The sequence below is a fragment of the Pholis gunnellus genome (genome assembly GCF_910591455.1).
Source record: "Pholis gunnellus genome assembly, chromosome: 6".
NCBI classification, from domain to species: Eukaryota; Metazoa; Chordata; class Actinopteri; order Perciformes; family Pholidae; genus Pholis; species Pholis gunnellus.
Genome location: NC_136532.1, coordinates 7,099,774 through 7,121,820, shown reverse-complemented (window position 1 = coordinate 7,121,820; position 22,047 = coordinate 7,099,774). Strand labels below are relative to the sequence as shown.

Here is a 22,047-nt window from a genome sequence, read left to right as displayed (position 1 = left end):
TATGTTGCAAGTGGAATGCATTCGCTGACCAGAGAAGATGGCGCTTTCAACAGGACAGTGAACGTAGTGAAGAAGACAGTTTGTCTATGGATTTAAATCCATTGATTCTAATCCATGAGGACTGTATGTTTGAGTCCCATCTGAGCTTGTCAATTCTTAAATGCAAAGACTCACTGTAGGTATTTTCTATATGTCTCATGTAAACCCAAATAATGACTGAATGTATAAATGTATGTTTAGGGCAGAAAACATACTGTAGTTAATACTTGAGATGTGGAAGAAATGGAACTATAAAAGGCATATGCACCTCTTTCCTGCACAAAGTGCAGCTAATATGGTCCTAAGTTAGACTAACTGGAAAAACTAGAGAAGTGATGGAATGTTTAAAATGTCATTCAATTTTGATTGTAGACATTTTAGAAAAATAAATACATCATATAAAAAGGGAAGGCTTGTAGACCCATGTTGTAGCCAAATGGGACATTTTTATTTGTATTGTAGCTTGTTATAAGATTATTGAATGATTAATAGAATATAATAAAAATTGTTTCTTTAAAGGTGCTATACCCTGCATTGGGAGCATTTATATTGCCTCACAATAGCTCTCAACATTGCCATGGCTGAGCCAGCGGCTCATGGCTAACAGTGCCAATATATATTTACACAGTATAAGACAAGGAAAAAAAACAAAAAGAAAATTCGTTTTTGGATTAGATTCAGATTTAATCACAAAGTATACATTTTTTAAATAAATTATATCAGGACCCTGACATGTAGCCTAGTTTGATGTTTTTGGAATACATGGCACGTTATTTAATTTGACATTCAGTGCATAAAAAGGCCCCTACAATGAATACGAATTACTTGATTCTCTTCCAACTACACAACATGTTATCTTGTATTGACAAAATCATCAATGTGTATTTGCTTAGGCAATGTACATCAATGGGCACCTAACTAGTTGTATCTCTATGTCCGTAATGTAATGCGTAAATTGACATCCTATGCACACACAAGCAGCTTCAAAAAATGGTGTGTTTCTATGGCTTCTACGCGTGAGCGCCCGTGTATGTGGTTTGTTCGCCGGCTCACGTGGATGCTACAGAACTGCCGTCGATGATTCGGGGACTTCCTGAAAGTAGTACCATGTTGTATGTATAATTTAGCAAAACAAATGCATATCTATAGGTTTCTTTGGTGTTCTAGATTAAATATGACCACGTTTGTCTTTTTATCATGTTGATGGCTGTCAAAGAACACACTGTAGAAATATTTGGTTAACGTTATATGTTATGAGCCGCTACGCCTTTCATATATCCCTCCGCTGTTTTTTGTCCCCTTTCAGACTGTTTTGGTCTTTTCGCTGTTAGCAACGGAAAGAACCTGAGATAGCTGTAAACCCTATTTTGAGATAAACGATTTATTTTATTAGAATTACACAACAAATTGACAAGAGGTGTAACACCCTTGTTTATTTTGGAAGAGTAATTGACGCTTGTTGTCTTTTTAAAACATTATTTTTTTCTGTTTTAAGAGGAATTGTACAGATTGCTAATTTAGATAGCTACTGTTAGCAAGCTAGCTTCTTAGCATAGCATCCTCCTCAAGAGGCACGTTGACGTTACCCTGTTAGCTAGCCACATCTGAGGATCGCTAACGTTTGCGAGCTGTCACATAGTCACACATCGTTGAGAGATTGCGGTGTGAAGCTGGTCGTTTTAAGACGCGGAGTTTTATGGGATCACCATGTCAATGAAGGCCGGTGGAAATCGCAGCAAGCCCGGCGGTGGCAACACCTCTGGTGCCGCCGCCGCCTCTGGTGCCGGAGGAAGCGGTGGGGGACGACAGAATCTGGGCAGGTCTGTGCAACTGAACCGCTAATTTAGCGAAATAAAAACACAGCAGCGAGGGTTAACGTGACTAGCCTCCAATACTTGAACACAGTCACTTCCAACAGGGCCGGTTTGGAGAGATGACACTCCCGTTAACGGTCCGAAAGTAGTACGCGTTTCTGAACATTATGCGGGCCTCGCGACGTGTTGGTCACCTAGCGTAACGCTATGCAGCTGAGCTTGCGAGGCCCGTCTGCTGCTCGCCCCAATAATGTTGCAACTTCGAGATCTAATGTTACGTCCTCTTCCAGGTTGAACAACACGTATCATTTGTTATCTCATTATGTATTTTGACATGTTTTAGTGGACTAACACATTTCCTGACGCGCGTGTAGCGCTGATGCTCTTTGCCAAGTCGCTGATATCAGTTTACTATCGGCTCGGAGCCGCTTAGGCTAACGGCGTTAATTAGCCGTTTGACAGCCCATGCTTGTGATTCAGCGCACTTGCCTAATTCAGTTTCACAGCGGCTAACGTCGGCTAAAGGGACTATGATAAAAACAGGCTGTGTTTGTTTTCGTTCTACAGTCGTCTAGGTTGGCACGTTACCGCAACATTGCTGCAACGGGTTTGTCAAGAAATTGATATAAACGTGTGGGCGCACGAAAGAATGGGGCGGAGGAGGAGGAGGAGAAGAGGAGGAGAAGGGGGAATTATAGACCGACGGGCTTTCAACCTTGACGTTGTTGCCCGTGCAATAACGTCCTTGAAGCATGACATTTCTGTTCATCTCGTCCCAATATAAAACGAACGCACACTGTCGGTGCAGAAGCTGCATGCGTATCGTGTCTGTCGGTGGTGTTAGTTTGGTCTGGCTTCTATTCACCGGTCACTAGGACAGTACGTCCCATTCATTGCGTAGGTTCATCCATTAGGCCTGACGAAGATGGAGTAAAATGCGATAGGACCAGTTCGTGGACACACGAAACCAACCTATTTCATTTCGACATTTCTTGTATTGGTTTTATTTTAATATCGAGGAACCGACTGTCTCGCCTAGTAAGGCGGATATGATGTAGGGAGAGTGGCCGTTTCCTACATTGAATTAAGTGTGAATGCCTGGCCATGTGCCAGCTGCTGAACAAGGTGCATTTTAGGACATGCTTCGAAAAAAAAAAAATGTAGGCTACTCCACGTAGTGTGTGGCTGGCAGCCCATTGAATATTATTCCAACTAGCAAAATATCCTGGAGTCTGTTGGACATTTCAGAATCTACATTGCATTCAAATATGTAATTTTTATGACATTTAAATGTAGATTTGATTGGATAATTTGTGTTGATGGTGTTTCTTGGGGTTCCCCTGTAACATGTGAAACAGCAGTTCAGTACCATCATGGATTTACACTACCTCCTCTCGAGGTTTCTAACGTTCAGTCTACAGTGGCCTCCATTAGAGAGGGCTTTGTCTTTAGTATGCTAGCAAGAACTTCAGTGCTCATGATGATGGCAAGTTTGACATCAATGCCATTTTTTTCTTTTCAGGGGAAGACACAGTGGTAAAGGTCCCGCAGCAGTAAGTAACCGGTTAACTCTCATACGTCAGTGGGAAATACAACATAGGGATGTATCATTAGGCGGCTAGTAAACCTGATTGCTGTAATTTATCAAAAAAAGGGAGGCTTTTATGACAACCCCCACACTGGATTAATACTTATTTTTGTTCATTCTGTGCAGTCATTTGAGTACAGTGCTATGTTTTTGTAATGTAGTTTAAAATTTGCACAGAATGGACCTTTTTAGATAAATAGCCTAAATCCATTGGTTGGAAATCTTTTTTTATTGTTATGAATTGTAAATGGAACAATAGGTGTCGCATACATGTGAGAGCCTATTCAGCACATTTATTTCTTAGCAAATGGGGAACATCAGAAGTTAACTTTATTTTTATTTTTTTTCTTTAGGTCATTTTCAATGGTGTATATGCAAATATGAGGATGGTCCATGTCTTGACTTCAGTGGTGGTATGTTTAACTGTGTTTACAGTTTTATTTTCTCAGTTGATGTTACAAATATGTCTAGTACGCCCTTTGGGACTTTGTCTTCTGTATAATATCAATAATGAATAGAGAAATAAGCACAGTTAGAAATTAGGTTGTTTGAATAAAACATGTGAATTATGCTTACTGTAAATGAATGTGTAACAGCAGTATGTACTTCAGTCTTTCACCACATGCTGTTTCTTCAAAATGTCTACGCTGCTATAAGCAAAGCCTGTGTGATCTGTAGAGACAGCTGGTTGCATAAACAAAGCAGAGATTGATCAATCATTTGTCTTTTTCCACAGCAGATGGGTTTCTGAACTTGTTTTTTGAATTTTGTAAATTGACATTGGCACTTTTAATTGCATGAATGTTGCAGACAATGAATACTGATAGGCCTGTTTATTCATAGGGGACCAAGTGTGAGCTGAAGGTGAAAAATGGAGCAGTCTATGAAGGAGTATTTAAGACATACGGTCCAGAGGTAAGGATAACACATAGTACAATGCTCTTTATAGTAGGCGCTAATATGGTGCTCGATGTGTAATGTCGTTAGTAGCATCACTATTGATCAAGGATTACTATGCTGGGAAGTTAGTGCCCAGCCATCACTCAATGACAGCTTCACCCCTGAGGTGGCGTGGGTAAAGATCCCTTTCCATCTTTCCTTTTAAGGAGGAGAGGTATGTGGCCCTTCATCTTCCCTTTTAGGTTGAAATATTCTCCAATGTTTGCCTTATGGGGGGAATTCTGTTCAGTTCACTTGGCAGAGGCTTGGCTTTACATTCTTGATGGGAAGTCTATAACATACATTATCCCTTGTTTTCACATCAGACTTTGATATCTCCCATGGCAGGATACTCCAAAATAGACTAGATTTGGTGCTTGCACAGTCAAACGCACCCCTTTTGTTTTGAGTCCAAAACAAAGTATCCCATTTGGTTTTTATTACCACAGTGTGTGCGCAAGCTGAACAGTCAAACATTCTGAAATATTCACCACCCCTCTGTACACCGTCTCTTCGTCAACAGTGTATCATTTGGTTGAAGGGCTTGTGTTTTCAATTTTCTTCTATAATGTACTAGTTGTTGTAAAACATCTTTTTTTGGGCAAGTTTTAGGTCACAAGCTCCTCCATCTGGGCCAAGATTGCAGGTTTTCATGTCAATTAAACACACCAAGTGATTTCATTCATTTGGTTCTTTTTCCTCTGATTGTGCTCATCAGGATTATTATCCATTCATCCATCACTTTTTTATTTTTATTAATTGGTTCATCATTTAGTGTATAAAATGTCAGAAAATAGGGTAAAAAGTCTGCCCCAATGTTCCTGAGCCCAAGGTGACCTCTTCCTTTTTCAAACTGCTCGTTTTATCTGACAACAGTTCACATTGAGATATTTAATACATATTCATAAAAATATATATTTAATTCACAATGTTATAACGTAGGAAAAAAACCAGCAAATCCTCCCTGAGAAGCTGGAACCAGAGAATGTTTGCGTGATACATTTACTCGGGAAAAAAAAAAAAGTATTATTAAAATGATGGCCAACTCATTCTCTCTCTGTCCAGCTACTGTGGAACATGATTGGGAAGAAACTGTGCACGGTCTCTGTCCTACATGTTCCAGGGTTACTCATCATTTCTGTAGATAAATGTAGCTTTTGCTGTATTTGAGATTCCCCTTTATTCAAAGACATAACTCTTCCCCCTTAGTGTGACCTGGTGCTGGACGCAGCCCACAGAAAGAGCCCAGAGCCGAGCATAGCTCCCAGGAAAGAGGATATTGTGGAGAGCATCATTTTCAAGGCCTCAGATGTCGTAGTGGTGACCTTCAAAGATGTGGACCTGAATTTCGCCAGGAAAGGTACCGAGGGCCTTTTTGTTAACAAATATTATCCAGCTACACGAACAGCAGTCTTTATACACACCTAGTGGTGCTCATACTGAAAACCCATGAAGCATACGCGATGTAAATAGGCAAGCATGTCAATTTCTTTTCACATTCAGAAAAATGAACACATGCTAGAGTGAATGTCCCTCAGTACATGCACACAACGTTTTGATCCCTTTCAGTCCGTATTCACCACCTTGGTGTCAGAGGCTTTGCCGTGAGTTAAATCTCGTGTATCTGCTCTGAGTGGCCAGTCATTGAAGACTGATGTAAACTATTGATTGGTCCGAAGGTTGCCCAGCCGAAGCAAGGCCACTCAATAAAGGCTGAATGAGTCGTCTTCATCTACTTCATCTTGACCCACACAATTCTTCTTTGAATGATAATGGACTGGACGAAGTGTGAGGGTCTCGCCACATGATTTGAACTGGTGCAACTTTTAAAATATGATCGTTAAATTGATCAATTATGGACTGATTACCGGAAAAGTAAAACATCTAAAGCACCATTGCTAATGTTAGTTATCCTATGTTATTAATGTGTTTATTTCTGCAGATTTTGTTTTCAAGGTACATGTGATTTTTTTCATCAACTTAAAATAAGGGGATGTGGTTTGACTAAAGCCATGAAAACATTAGTTGTAAAAGAAACAAGCTTGACTGTTGGTCACCATCTGTAAGTCCATCTTCTGACTCTGTCATCTGTCTCTCTCCTCTCTGGTCTAGTCTCCTCTGATACAGGTAATATATGGCTGTTTTCTCCTCTTGCACAACTTCGTATGCACTCAAACTAATTAGTGAATCTCCTAGGCTGGGGTCTGATCTTTTGCTGCTTTGAATCCAATTTGTTGATAGAATTTGGGGATCAATGCTTTCACATAACCTAAGAATCAAGTGTTTGATCCAAGTCACTCTTGCTCCGTCTTTTCACTGAATCTTTTATCTTTTGACTGGATGTTGCGTTTGGTGGAAGGGTTTGCCACTTGCTCTGTGATGCACAGCTCGGTTAAGCTTTTACTTCAGAGATCAGCCCGTCGGGATCATTGCCTTTGGACATTATATGTATTGCTTTATGAACACGAATACTTATTGTATTAGTTCTAACAGTAGTTTTGCTATTAAACTGACATTTAAAGTTATGTTTTAACATTTTACAAATAGTTTTAACTAATTATTTTATGGTTAAGGCCCCAGCTCAATTGGAGCCTGTCTGTAGCCAGAAAAGGCTAAAATTTCCGAGGGTTGTTATTTTCCTAGACATGGGGTTCAAAGCTTACTGGACCAGAACTCGGCTACAATAAGAGCTTGATGGGAAATTTTAAGCATTATGAGTATGATGCCATTAAAAGCAACAGATTGAAAAGTCATATTGAGCACGAGCACCGTTTGGTTTCTGAGCATTGTATTAAAAATCTAATTATGTCAGGATTTTTATATAATTGACTGCAATCTAAATGCATGTTTGCTTACTGCTCACTATGCCCACATTTTATTTGTTAATGTCCGATTCCCTTGATGGACAGAATGTACAGAGCATACCAACCACCTCTACTAATATACAGGACTGTCTCAGAAAATTAGAATATTGTGATAAAGTTCTTTATTTTGTGTAATGCAATTAAAAAAACAAAAATGTCATGCATTCTGGATTCATTACAAATCAACTGAAATATTGCAAGCCTTTTATTCTTTTAATATTGCTGATTATGGCTTACAGCTTAAGAAAACTCAAATATCCTATCTCTAAATATTAGAATATCATGAAAAAGTATACTAGTAGGGTATTCAACTAATCACTTGAATCGTCTAATTAACTCGAAACACCTGCAAGGGTTTCCTGAGCCTTGAAAAACACTCAGCTTGGTTCAGTAAACTAAATCACACGTATGGGGATTATCACAATATTCTAATTTTCTGAGACAGTCCTGTATATCCGGTCTGTTAGCCCGACTCTCTGCATGGTGCCAATCTAGTATCTCTGAACATGCTTAAATGCACTTTGTATTGCAGGATGAGTTGGGATGGCTCGGTTATGCTAACTCCAGGTGGCTGATATGCTTAATGCATGCAGTCCATTGGTGCCAGTTCTGAGAGTGTGAGAGCAGACCTGGGCCGACATGTGATTAGATTTCCTTTCAAATATAATTTAGGGGTTTTCTTTGAGCGTGCCTGTCCCTGGTTTTAGTGTGCCGACCAAAGTATTCTGTAACTTTAATTAACGGTCCTGAAAGTATGGACAAATATCAGTTATTGTTTTTCAAGGTATTGCTTTAGTGATGCATAATAAATTAAGTGGGGGAAAAAGACAGACTATGATACCTGCATTTGATTTTGGATGAAAGTTTGTCAGCTGAAAATATATCTTAATAATAATAATAATAATTGGTTACAGGCTAAGGTAGTTTTAGGGTTTTGCCTTTTGCATTTCTTCACAAGGCTGTTTTCATATTGTTGCTCCCGCTGTCAGAACATTTTATACTTGTTAGCTTTCCCAAGGCCAGCTCAAGGAAATGCTCAAATTTAATTTTGAAAGGATTTCTTTCCCCAATCCAGTCGGACCCATGTCTGCTTGTGAGTGGGTGTGACTGGTGAACCTCAGCTACAAAACCTTTGCTAGGGCTTGTGGCTCTTGAGGCATGAGAGTGCAGCCATGTGAGATACATACCATCATGAGCTTCTGTGTGTGTGTGTGTGTGTGCCGTACATAAATATGTATTCTTTGTGCGTGTGTGTGTGTGTGTGTGTGTGTGCGTGCGCCACAGACAACTTCACAGATGCAGCAGTGAGCAGTAAGATCAATGGCGAGCATAAAGAGAAGGATCTAGAGCCCTGGGATGGAGGAGAGACCCACAACTCTGACAGCCTGGAGTCTCTGGATACAGATGTGGTAAGAAAACAAGACGCAACCGACGGATTGATGCTGCACTTGTGAGCACATAGAATCCACACAGGCCTTCACATGAGGAGCTTTGTTAACTGAGGATTTTGAATTTGACGGGAAAGAAGTAAACATCTGTTCCACAGCATTGATTATCTGTTAATGGCCCTTGTGTGAAGTTCTCTCTTTCTGCTCTGCTCTCTCTTCACATCAGTCAAATGGCTGGGACCCCAATGACATGTTCAAGTACAACGAGGAGAAGTATGGAGTCTTGTCTACATATGACAGCAGCCTGTCCACATATACGTAAGCTTCTGTGTGTTTCTCTCTGTTGGAATATGTGTAATGCACTTCCACTAATGCAGCATATCTATTTAAAATGAAAGAATGTGTTTACTGAAGATATTTTTTATATATCTGGTAATTAACTTATGCTTTTAATCAGGTGTGACCTCACGTGACAAAAGAAAAACATTTCCATCAGGTCGTCCCTGGACACTCCGTCACCTTGTCGCTCTAGTCTGACCTGCGCTTGTTTCCCAGGGTCCCCCTGGAGCGAGACAACTCAGAAGAGTTCCAGAAGAGAGAAGCGCGTGCTGCCCAGCTGGCAGAGGAGATTGAGGCCAGTGCCACATATAAGGCCCGCGTGGCCCTGGAGAACGATGAACGCTCTGAGGAGGAGAAATATACTGCTGTAGTGCGTGGGGAAAGGGAGACTCATACACTTAGCAGGTGAGAACCAGGAAACACATGCAAACATAGGGTCAAAGCTTAATTCTTGCATTGGTCAGTGTATTCCTTGTAATGATGTCCTTGCAGATTGTGTCAATAGTTTGCATGTGCCTATCCAATTTCATTCATTCTCATTGTTTGTAATTGGCTCTTAGTTTGTGCTACAATGCCAGCTTCTTTAAAAAAAGCAGCTGCACAACACCACACTGCAACATTTACTGTCCCGTAATGTGGCTTCAGGTTTTCCCTCAAGAGTTTGTGAGACCATAGTGGGTGGGCCTCTGACCTGCCAGGGCGGTCCGGGGTCATGCTTCCCCCGGAAGAAAATGTACATTTTAGAGTTAAACGCATCAGTCTGGTAAACTCTGAGAGCAGAACTTAGTTAGTTAGTTTTACTTTTATGTTATATTAGTCCACTATATCTTTAAAAGCAAATAGTTCACATAGTTTCTATAGTAAATACTTTAGCGGGCTGCCACAGTGTAGGTTATTGATAGGAAAACTGGGACTTAGTTTATACTTGTAATTATTATTATTATTATTAAATATCAATGCAGCAACGTCACAGGGCTGGCCTGTCTTGTTTGCAAACGTCATCACCAGCAGGTCTGTTTGAATAGACATGCTTGATATTTTACAAAAGCTTTACATAGAGAAGAAAATATGTACCAGCATGGCCTGTACTATATGTATTTAGAAGTTCTTTGTACGAGCATATCCTACACCGCATATCAGAATTGAAGGACTTTGAGCTCTCACCGTTTAAGTGCACGGATGAGAGCACAAGTACATAATATATGTACATAATGCTTCCACTTTAGGGTGGGTCTGCAGTAGAAAAGCTGAGGCTTGAGAAGCATATTCGAGCCTTAAAGGGAGACAAAGTAGTTCGAGCAAATTCACTAAGTATACAGCAGCTGCTCCCAGAACAAATACTTCCTTGGTAATTAAAGAAAACATGCTCATTTTGGCTGATGAGAAGTACTTAGTTGGATGTAATAGAGTGTAGAATGAATTCCTCCCTTTTATTATCTTAACTATTGTCTTAGACATATTTAACTGAACCATCTGCTTGTGTCGTTTGTGTGCGTGTGTGTGCGCAGAGAGAACAAGTACATTCCTCCAGGTCAGAGGAACAGGGAGGCGATGTCCTGGGGACCGGGACGTCAGAACTCACCCCGTCTGGCTCAGAGCTCAGCTGGACCCCCGACTCCTCGACCAGGACCTCACGACTACAGTCCCGGGGCTGACCAGAGGGTGGTTAACGGAGGTATGATTAATACATCACACACACAACCGTATGGGGCTACTGGCTACACTTTACAAACAAAATGTGTGCAGAGAGTTTCCTCTGTTATCCTCTACTGTGTAACTGATGTAAAGCCGGCGGTAGCTTTAGCTTTAGCGTCTCTGGGATGTTCATATTTGCTGTTGCTGTTTTATTCATTTGTTTGTTTATTTATTTACTTATGTGTTATGTACCTATTTTATTTCTGCCTTGCCATACTTTCTCATATTTATTAATCCCCCCCTTCTTTAAATTCCTGCTATACCTTTGTTTCCCCACTTTAACTGGGTATCTGCCGTTTGTCATCCTTGATCATTTGTCCTTCCCTCTTTTAGGTTCATCCCATTGGCCCTCACCCTGTCCGTCTCCTTCCTCCCGCCCCCCTTCTCGTTACCAGTCTGGTCCCTCCTCCCTGCCTCCTCGGGCGACCACGCCCACCAGGCCACCCTCCAGACCCCCCTCTAGACCTTCCAGGCCTCACTCTCATTCATCCCACCCCTCCTATCCCTCCTCCTCATCCTCCTTTTCCCACCATGGGCCCACGTCGCCAGCCTCCACTCTGCCCAAACGCATGTCTTCAGAAGGTACCCACATCAGTGTGGAGTAGACCTGGGCAAAGGCATGAGTTGAAGTTGGATGGATTGAGTTCAATATGGAAGTGATGTTCCATCATAATCGGATTGAAAGATGTTAGAAATGTCCTAAAAGTTAAATAAGAAAACTACTCTCAGAAATATATTTGCCCAGGTCTAGTGTGGAACAAAACAAATGGGTGAAGTTGCTTCTTCAAACTGATTTGGGGTCAGGTTTTTCAATTTCCTTACAAATGGATATTTTGAGGATTTCAATTTCAAGCTGATCCTTTGTCAGTGCTTCAGGCAGTTTCGCTTTGGCATGTGGTTGCACAACGATGTGTGCTGTGCTTTCTGTCAAGCAAGAGTTAAGACACCAAGGCAGCAGTGTCTCGATGTTCTCTGATGGAGCAGTCAAGAGGAAGGTCTCAACAGACAGCCTCATATTTTAGATAATTAGGTATGTTGTGACTGTTTCAAGGTTGAAAACTAATTTGAGCAAAGTTATAATAACGTAGACTTTTCAAAGGCTTGATCGGTGCAACTTTAAAAAAACAAATACAAACCTATGTGAAGTTATAAATGAAGAATGGGAAAGATGCAACCAGAAGTTAGAATTGGCCGTTTTTAAAAGAGGATATATTACGTAAAACAACTTAATCAGTTGGGCCTCACATACAGTGCTTAACAGTGATATTGTGTTGGCTCTGTACTCCAGCGCATTGGTTTTGAAATGATATCAATAAAAATGAGGGTAAAATACCAGCTTTGAGCTTTATTTTGATGGTATTTTAAGTGTAATTTATTACAAAACATCAAAAGGTGGGTTTTGGTTGTCGACTCGGCACTATCTTCCATGATGATGCTCTTTTAACAGGGTTACGAATCCTACTATGTTCACTCTCAAACTGTTAACTGTAAGCGAACCCTTTAAACACTTAGACCGTGTGTGTTGAATCCACTGAGCTGGAGTACTGAGCTAAAAGGAACATGTTGCTGTCCAAATACGTATGGATGATGTTTATACTTTTCAAATGTGTTTACACTGAAATGGCAAAAATATTCAACTAATGTTTGGCCAAAGAACGGTTGTGCACTGGGCTTTCACCTGTGAGACACACGGTTTTCTACCAACTCTGCTAAACAGTGAATTCTTTAAATAAGGGTCTTCACGTCACCTTCTATCCTCTATTTCCCCGTTTCTCATCTGTCACTTCACTTGGTTGTGGTTTGCAGAGTGTGGTGTGTTGTTTGATCACTTTACAGGATCACCTGCAGTTTCTCCACTAACATGCATGTCACCAAATAACATTACTGTGGGATGTGACATTTAAACATTTTTTTGAGACGTAGTCGGTGTGTAGAGGTTTTAAAAGAAAGAAAAGAACAAGTTTAAGCTTTTGTGAGATGAGTTTCAAAGAGAAACCTTCGCTGCAGGATTGTAGGAGACGCAGGCTGGTCAGCGTGTTTACCTCACATCCACGGTCTGTGTATGGGATGGTCCGTCTTACTTCATCTGTCTTTCTTCGTCTACAGGCCCCCCCAGGATGTCTCCAAAGTCCCAGCGGACGCCTCGTGCTCACAGAGTGCCACCCTGCCGAACCCCTGGAGTCCCATCCGGAGTGGATTTGATTTCCCACAATGCTCCTGGAGAGGTCCCAGTGACTCCACCGACCAGGAGCAGTTCCTCTGGAGGGACATGGTCCTCTGTGGTTAGTGGAGGTAAAGTAGTTCTTTCCTTACTTTTTCTTTCTATTTCTCTACACTTTGTGTGTTTTTATATGTTGATAATTGTTTTCCAACTGCATGAACATTTCTACTTCATTAACATATCACACAAAGGAACACATTTGCAAAAGGAGAAAAGAAATTATACCTCTGGTCGGTGTGTTTTGAACAACGTTGTCTGCCTTGCGTGATATAAAAAAGCACCTTTTTTTTTTTATAATACGATGAGTGCAAACATGGGTGAAAAACGAACCCTTTCACTACTTATTCTTTAATGTTGGCCAGTAAATAACGACGTTGAAGTTAGTTGGTGTGACTTAGAATTACATTATGTGATCACCGACATCTAATGAATTCTTCCCCTCCTCAGCTCACAGGCCACGCTCCCCCCGACAGAATAATATGGGCGGAGCCTGTTCCCTCCCAGCACCCCAGACAGGAACAGCTCCTGTGGAAACTGTTGCTGCAGCGACATCAGCTTCCTCTCCTACTGCTGCTAGCCCCGCCCCCAACATGGTTGCCTCTTCTTCAGCAGATGGTAGTGTTAAAGTTAACCCACACTTTTCACTGAGATTGATTAAAGCGAATGAGGAATGCTAAGTACAGTATGTATGTAGTGTACTTGGATTTGACATTGCAGCGGAGGTTCGGTCATCATCAGAAAGACCGTTCACAAATCCTTGCTCTGCATCTTTTACCGGGAGTCAACAGACTATTCTTCTGTTGCAGCGAAAGAGTGTCGTGTCCAGGAGACGAGACAGACATCCCCGACTGCAAACAAGGAAAACATCAAGCCCCTGGACAGCTCACCTAGTATCACCAGAACAGTCTGTAAAGGTACAGTGTACACGAGGAGCAGTATTTGCAGATTGATTTGGTAATCACTGAAACCCTCAATCATTTCTCTCTCTCTCTCTACACACCTTACAGGACCCCCCTCTATGGCACCAGACCACAGAAAACAAATAGATAATTTAAAGAAATTTAGCGTTGATTTTAGGGTAAGTGTGCTGAAAATCTGACATAACTACCCTCGTGTTTTTAAAGGCTGCTCAATAGCTGGGATGTGCCTCGTCCAACTCTTGTTTTCATCTTCCCTTGTCCAGTTGCAGTCTAGTTCAAACCCAGAACCTGCTTTTGACCCGATGATGACAAAGACTCCCAGAGATCCAGCAGACAAGCCGAAGGACCTTCCCCTGGACAAAGCCTCCGCAGTGGGGCGGGAGGGCACTGAAGACGGTGTTGTGGTGATTGCTGCCGGCGCCCCTGTTGGCGCCCCTGCTCCAAACGCCAGTAAGCCCGGCAGCCCCGCTGCACTGTCCCCGTCTCCATCAGCCCCTGACCAAAAGAGGGCGGGACAAGACGTGACATCACAGGGAGTTCAGACGACAGCCACGTCCTCCTTCAGTGGACCCAAGCATGAAGAGAAGGAGGAGAAAAAGGAGGCAGTACAAGAGTGAGTGGAAAAGACAGTACGGTCGAGAGGGGAGACTGAACGTATGTTTAAAGGAAAACACATCCATGTGTCCCACAATTACAGTGTTTGACCTGTTCCTTCTCCATGAATGAAGGCACTGTAGTTTACTCAACACGTCCTGCTGTTCATTGCTGAAAATAGTCCCAAACAAATGCACTATTTACTCCTATTTGTGTAACGTTTGCCCAGCTGTTTTAGGAAAATACGGAATCTTTCAAAAGAACTATAATTATAACAATAATTTCCTACTGATCCTTTTTAAATGTAATCATCTTCACTATTCTCCTCCTGCAGTCAAGTGAGAAAATCAACCTTGAACCCAAATGCCAATGAGTTCAAACCCAGGTTCAATGCGCAGGTGAGTAGTATGCCCTGCTGCTGCCGCCGCCGCCACACAAAACAATTCAACTACCACAATTTGAGATCCCCAACTCATTTTCTACGTCTGTCTCTATGTACATGCTCCGTGATCAGCCCAAACCAGCAAACACCCCGACGCCTCCCCGGCCTCAGGGCCAGCCCAGCCCCTCCATCGTGGTCCAGCAGCCTCAGACCGTCTACGGCCAGACCGTCTGCTTCCCCCAGATGTATCCCCTCACACCAGTCAGCCCTGGAGTGCAGGTGAGACACACACCTGCATGACGGAATTCGAGTACGAAGACAAATGCCTTTTTTGTTTCTTTTCAGTGCCGATCAGCCTAAAGTATCACATTAAATCAGTGTGAAATGCAAAGCTCATGAAAACAAATCCCTAACAACCATCACCATGAGGTCTCCCAACGTGGCTGCTTATGTTTGTCCTCATTGGTATTTTCCTCTCCTTTTCTGGCTTTGATTAATTTTTCAATGCATGCCAACATTTCCATTTTAATAGGCTGCACGCACTCATCTTGTGCTCATTTAGTTTTCTTTGTGCACCTTAATATACAGAACATGCGCACCCTTCGTCATCACTTCTTCACTTTTCTCTCCCCTGTCATCTTCCAGACACACTTTGTCTGAATTATTATTTTATAACTAGCTTTGAAATGTTTAAAGAAAGGATGAAATATCTGGAATGTGTATACCACATGATGTCAGTGACTCGTTGTAGGTTTTAAGCATATTTTGGATGAAAGCTATTACATCTTTAGTTGTAAATCTATTTTCTTGTGTTGCTTTAAGAAAAACTTGGTGATCCAACATCAGACACGTGTAAGCGATAAATTACCTTGGTTAACAACTAAAGAGTGGTTCTTTTTCCTTTTCTCCCCCTCCTCCTCTCTCTCTCGCTCCATTAGAAAAGCATAATATGGAAGGTTTGTGAATTTCTTTAATCCTTTTGTTTTATTTGTCAGACCAATCAGTACTGAGGTGTTTGTTTCTTGCTTGTTGAATAACTGCCATCAGATGTTGGTTTGCCAACTTCTTATTGCAATTCATTCTAAACTGTCATCACAGATGGACTTATAACTTCATCTTATTTCTGTTTAACAAACAAATGACTGTAAGCTAATAAGAGTTTGAGCCTCTTTGTTTCTGTAATGTAAGTGCATGGTGTATAACGTTAAAGAGTTGAGGAACGGAAGATGACGAGCAGTGTTTGGGTCCTAGTTGTAAAACACCCGTTTCTGCCCAATGATAGACGGGCATAGAAAATGCATGTGGCCCCAGGTAAGAGATAATTCCCACAATCTCACATGCGCACAAGTGTTTTTAATATATGCTTTTCGTATGTGTTCAGTGAGGGGTTGGCTACTAATGCTAAAAGCTGAATAGTTGGTGTCCAGCCCCACAGACGGTAGTAAGAGTAGTCCCACACAAAACACACTTGTTTTTAGTCAAGTGCTGTGTTTTTCTATTCTTGTAGAAATGATGCTGAAGTGTCTTGAGAAGATTAAGTATAAACTTTTTTTTTTTTCCCCCATCTGCCATCCTCGTTCCCGTCCTCGCTCCAGTCTCCAGCGATGTACCAGGTTCAGATGCCTCATATGACAGTCAGCCAGTCTAAACCCTACAGACCAGGTAAAGGTGAGAATAAGGCTTTGTCTCTCGCTCTCACTCTCTCTCTTGAGCACGCATAGTAAAACACAAGCCAGTATATACAGTATATGGCTTTATACCACCCAGGCAGAAGAAACACAGCAGTAATGCACCATCAGTGCTTACACGAGTACCACAAGTATTAGATACTGATGTTAACACAAGTGCAAAAACTCTTCAACTGAATGAAGGAATAGTTGCACTTAACTTGGATGAGCTACATCAATGTGTGGGATTCATTACACGCATCAATTACTTTCACTTGTACAAGAGGAAAGGCTACAGAATCATCAGGACTCATCTGACCAAATGCTGCTCATCTTCAGAAAGACGTGTTGAGAAAAGGAGGGTTCTCTTATAGCATGTCGTCTTATCTTCAGGCCACATTTTGTACATAGCCTTTAGAACGAGCAGTACCTTTTTTTCAGACTCCTCCATGATTCTGTGTGGTTGTGTTTGAAGGGGATGTTGATGAAAGCTCTTTACATGATTCTCCAGTACCCAACATGCCCCAGCAGAGGTCAGACCAGCACCACCCGCAAGGCACGCCCACCATGATGCACCAAGCGACGGCCGCAGGACCCCCTATTGTAGCTCAGAGCCCCGCTTACTCTGCCCAATACTTCACCTGCAGCCCGCAGCAGTTCACCAGTCAGCCACTGGTCCAGCAGATGACACATTACCAGTCACAGGTAAGATTGTAGAACAACAATACAACCTCGGGCGGCTTACTCAGCAGTGCTCTGCACAGGAGGCTCCTCTGTTAGGAACCACACGTAACCGTTACAGTTACCCTGGCACCGGCGGTTAGTCCTGGCAGTGTTTATCTCTTCCAGCTGTACACCAGTCAGCCATTTGTCTAACAGATGCTCGCGGTCCAGCAGCTTGACACAACGCCAGCGTATCCTCACGTCTGAGTTGTGGAGCTGAGCGCAGGCTGCTGCCTCTTACACCTGAAGTGTTGTTACCTTGTTTGCAGTCAGGCCGTGATGTAACCGGGAACACAGCGGTGGTTAGGAGATTGGCTTCAAGGTGCTTATGGGCAACATAACCACTAATCTGTTAGGTGCTGGAGTTATTGAACGAACAGAATTGATAAGGGGTGAGAATTTATTCAGTTTTATTGCCGTCAATGAATCTGACTATGCGGTTAAGTTAGAAATAGGGATGAGATAATGAGACTGGAAGGAAGAAAGATTTAAAGTAAACTGAAAGCATCTTAATTAGGTACTAATTTCACTACTGGAGGTAGTCAAAGCACAGAAACAATCACCAGAAAAATCTGCAAACCCTACTGAGTTAGATATGTACATTATGAATGACACAATACAGTACTTGAGGTTTGGTACCAATACCAAAATGATTGAGTTTTTCTTAAAAAAAAAATACCTGAGTGAAAGAAATGTATTTGTTAATGACTTGGGTTTTACACACACACACACACACAGGATTTAATGCTGATGTTGTGCGTCTTCTGTCTGTCCGTGTGTTCTCCAGGCGCAGCATGTGTTCAGTCCGGTGATGCAGGGCAGTGCCAGGATGATGGCGCCTCCCACACACGGCCAACCCACACTCGTCTCTTCCTCAACTACACAGTACCCGGAGCAGACACACACCATGTATGGTATGTCAGCGCACCCTTTGTCTATGTTCCTTTGCAGGTCATTTAGTTTTTACTGTTTAAAAAACAACAAACGTTCATCCTTAAATGTCTCGCAGTGTCTCAAGGGCCAATGCCTCAGCAGTACTCCCACCCCAACGCCACCTTGCACCCTCACCAACAGCACCCCCAGCCTTCTGCCACACCTACAGGCCAAGGCCAGCAGGGTGGTCCACAACAACATGGAGGTCCTCCTAACCACCCAGCTGCCAGCCCAGTCCAGCAGCACCAACAGCACCAGCAGGCAGCAGCAGGTGAGGTTGCCTGCCTAACGCCTCATTTATACTTCTTGCATAGACGCAGAGATGGTCTGCAGAACTCTGAGACATCATTGTAACAGATGTAAGGTACTTGTCTGTAATACACATTACACCCAGTACTATGTGTGCCCTCACAGAGCTCATAGGCGAACAGCTGCAGGAGTAGAAATCTGGCCTCTCGTATTGTGTGTCGCGGTATTGTGTTTCCATTGGTGTGTTCTCGTGTGTCACAGCGGCAGCAGCAGCCCAGGCCCTCCACCTGGCCAACCAGCCCCAGCAGCAGCAGATGTACTCTGCCTTGGCCCCCACTCCTCCCTCCATGACCCCGGGGCCCAATCCCCAGTCTCCCCAGGCCTCGTTCCCCTCTGCCCAGCAGACTGTCTATATCCACCCGCAGCAGGTGCAGCACGGCTACAACCACAATCACATGGCACACGTGCAGCAGGTAGGTCACAAACTGCTTTCAGCACCGGCCAAGTGAGCGGTGTCTTTCACGGTGTAACTAGCTTCCGTCACAGTGACTGTGCATCTTTCTCTCTGTGGGTGTAAATCGGCAGAACTAACTGAATGTAGAACTTAGCTCAAAGTCTGGCTTTTAAATAGTGTTTTCCAGAGGGATGCTATACTTAACGCCTCATTTCATGCTCCACACCCAGAAACTGTCCCCTGGTTATTACTATAGAGTATCTATTCATGCTGCTCCTGTCAGTAACATACAGGCAAGAGCTGTGAATGTTGTGGTGTTGATGCTCTGTATCATTCTCACAAACACACACACACACACTGTCTCTCATTCATAGGCCCATATGCAGTCTGGTATGGTGCAGTCTCACCACCCAGGGCAGACCCACCCCACTATGATGCTGATGGCTACCCAGGGTCCTCCAGGCGGTCCGCAGCAAGCCATGCCCCAGAATGCCCTCAACCCCATACCCGTTTCCTCCACCACACATTTCTCCTACCTGGCACATCCACAAGGTATGTTTAATGTATCAAGTGTCACACCGCTGCAGGGTGGAGTCAGGAATTTATATGTTGAACCTATTAGTTGAAGTGAACGCCTTCCGAATATTATCTTTTGGCCACATCGCCAAGATCTATTCCTTAACGGTTTAATTGTGGACAATCTCTAAATCCATGAACTGTGCATTTCCCCCATTTTGTCTCGTCTCTGCAGTGCAAGCCCATCATCAGCAGCAGCTGTAGATAGAGGGCACCAGTGAGCCGAGGGACTCGCTCTGCGTCACGCTTCTCAACCAGAGCCTTCGTAACCAGGCGATGAAGAGAACCAGAGCCCTCCCTCCCCTCTCCTCTCCTCCCTCATCCTCACCAGACATGCTTCACATCAGCTTTTCTCTTTCTTCCCCTCCCTCCCTTCCAGACTAGGCAATAAGAGAATGTCCATCAGGTTGATGCAGTGACATGTTTTAACACGCTAGAGAGTTTTAACAGGCAAGACTGCTCATATTCAGCCCCCCCCCTCCCCCTCCCCCGATCACAAGCAGACATCTGCAAACACACACACACACACCGATGAACACACAAACAGAACACCCACATGCTTTCAGGGGTCCCAAAATTGCAACTTGAGTCAGCTTGCCAAGTAAGACGTGAAAGAGAGAATGAGAGAAACTAATCAGAGAGTGAAGAGGAAAATTCAACTGGAACTTGTATTTTGTCTGCACCTTGTTCTTAAAAAAAAAAGAGAATCTTCCAACATTTAGACAGTATTAATCTTACTGTTTATTGCTGCTGCTATGTGCTGCGTTTGTTGACAGGTTTCTAACCAAACTAAAAAAGCAACGTGACGAGAAGCTTCCTGTGAAATAAACCTGTTTTGGCAGCCAAGAGGACAGGAGAACGTTATTTATGAAATTATAATGGCTGAGGTGATCAGATCCCACTTCTCACCCGACCCTTATGTAACTTTTAAGTTAAAACTTTTACTTTGTAGATAATATAAATAATTTAAAAAATGAGCAAAAAAATTTAAAAACAATAAAAAAGTTTTAAAAACTGAAATGCTTACTGTGGTTTCATTCACTGCACATCTGACGTTTTTCAATCTATCCCACTCGCGTTGCTCTGCTGCTGTAAATACTCAAAGAGGCAACGACTTTGTATTTGTTCAGAAAGTGACCTGAAGCTGAAGCTACACCGGGGTGGGACGTCAGAAGGTATTCAGAGACCGACTGATGCATGGTTTCTTTGTCTTTCCAAGAGCTGAAACACACAAATGTAATCTGCAACTATCTTCATCGATAAATCGTAAAGTAATTTATCATTTGCTTATTCGAGTCTATACACTACAAGGATTTATGTCTTTGTATTTTTGTAAGAAAAATATTCAACTTGCGTTTTAACAGCCTGGGATGATTTTTATTTTTTCGATGATCAGAGCGAACGCTGCTTTTGAATTTTCCTCAAAGCCCACTAAGGTTGAGAATCCAACCCTGTGGCTGAATGCAGTTCTTTTATACGACTCCAGTGGCCAGAGATCTGAAGGGAGTTAGTTAGAATGAGTAGAGCCATAAAGCCAACGCTTTATTTATTTCAGAAGACTACCTGCTCATGCAGGCACTGGGCCTAAACTAGTAATTGTGAGTTTCAGCCTGCCTTGACTGCTAGATGGGTGGAGTGTGTCTCAAACATCTAAAACGGTGATCTTCAGGATTTATCTGATAACCCATTGGCAGAAAATACAATTGCAATCATAATCGTCTTTATTGGCAAAGTACATGTGAAACTGTTCTGTGAACTGGATACAAATAATTCAAAGTGATGACATAAATAAACAATAAAACAGTCTGCAGTCTGTTCAGATATAGAAAGAACGTGTACATCTTTTGTGACCTTTGCCTCACTCAGAGGTTGGTGTATTAAATACTGTTTCCAGTCGATAAGCCTTTCTACCTAAACCTGAACCAACTCTCATCACTAACCCTGACCACCGAGGGGGAGCTGGGACCAGGCTGATCCTCCAGGGTAGCCTTAACGCCACCTCCTAGGTGAGCGAAGCTACCAGACCTGGAGGAAGGAGACCTCCTTCCCCACAAACTGGCGGTAAAGAGCGGCAGACTTGACTTTGGTCGGTAGGAAAGAGAAAACTTCAATCTCGTAAACAAGATTGTTGCGAGTTTAGTCTTTTGGCAGACTGGATATACTCAAGGTTTTTATGATCTGTCCAGACTAAGGAGGACAGCTTGGTCCCCTCGAGCCAGCAGTTTCCGCTTCCCAATGTCTTATTTCTTTTCAGCCGAGGAAAGTCGCCTTGAAAAGAAGGCGCAGGGGAGCTTCTGGTCATCGGCAGCCCAATTGGACAAGATGGCTCCAGCCCCAACGTCAGAGTCACCTCGACAACAAACTATCTCTCGGGGTCAGGAACTTGAAGGATGGGGGCAGATGTAAACCAGGTCTGAAGGTTCTGGAAGGTCTCCTATAGGGCTAGTTTTGTGGTCTGGCTCAAGAACATCACCCACTACTGGTGAGCCCTGCCTTTTGATGGACATCGGTAAACAAAGTCACAGTATAGTATGTCAAAAGAGTCGGAGTAAAGTTTGTCAGAAAAACATCTTTATATAGTATGTGAAAGTCACAAAAAGTCATTTCTGTGAAAGTTTAAAATAAAGTCATGGTTACCTACACTGTCGTAAAATAGTCATAG

General features: G+C 42.7%; 1 protein-coding gene across 9 annotated transcripts; it reads left to right on the top strand.

Annotated features, from left to right (window-relative positions):
• The first annotated feature begins 1,464 nt into the window (after window positions 1-1,464).
• atxn2 (ataxin 2) lies at window positions 1,465-20,388 on the top strand. 9 transcript variants are annotated; one of them, XM_079161039.1, is made up of 26 exons: window positions 1,465-1,859; window positions 3,376-3,406; window positions 3,795-3,854; window positions 4,285-4,356; window positions 5,590-5,740; window positions 6,493-6,507; window positions 8,529-8,653; window positions 8,859-8,950; window positions 9,188-9,376; window positions 10,480-10,646; window positions 11,000-11,248; window positions 12,773-12,958; window positions 13,335-13,502; window positions 13,694-13,801; window positions 13,895-13,965; window positions 14,071-14,420; window positions 14,736-14,799; window positions 14,916-15,062; window positions 15,722-15,739; window positions 16,379-16,445; window positions 16,962-17,155; window positions 17,961-18,087; window positions 18,183-18,377; window positions 18,617-18,828; window positions 19,184-19,361; window positions 19,561-20,388. In XM_079161039.1, the coding sequence occupies exons 1-26, from the start codon at window positions 1,747-1,749 to the stop codon at window positions 19,587-19,589; spliced, it is 3,378 nt and encodes a 1,125-aa protein (XP_079017165.1). In that variant the 5' UTR covers window positions 1,465-1,746; the 3' UTR covers window positions 19,590-20,388. The 9 variants fall into 9 exon arrangements, with proteins under 9 accessions (XP_079017165.1, XP_079017164.1, XP_079017166.1 ...); XM_079161038.1 differs by having other exon boundaries at window positions 16,379-16,451; XM_079161040.1 differs by lacking the exon at window positions 6,493-6,507 and having other exon boundaries at window positions 16,379-16,451.
• The last annotated feature ends 1,659 nt before the right edge of the window (window positions 20,389-22,047 follow it).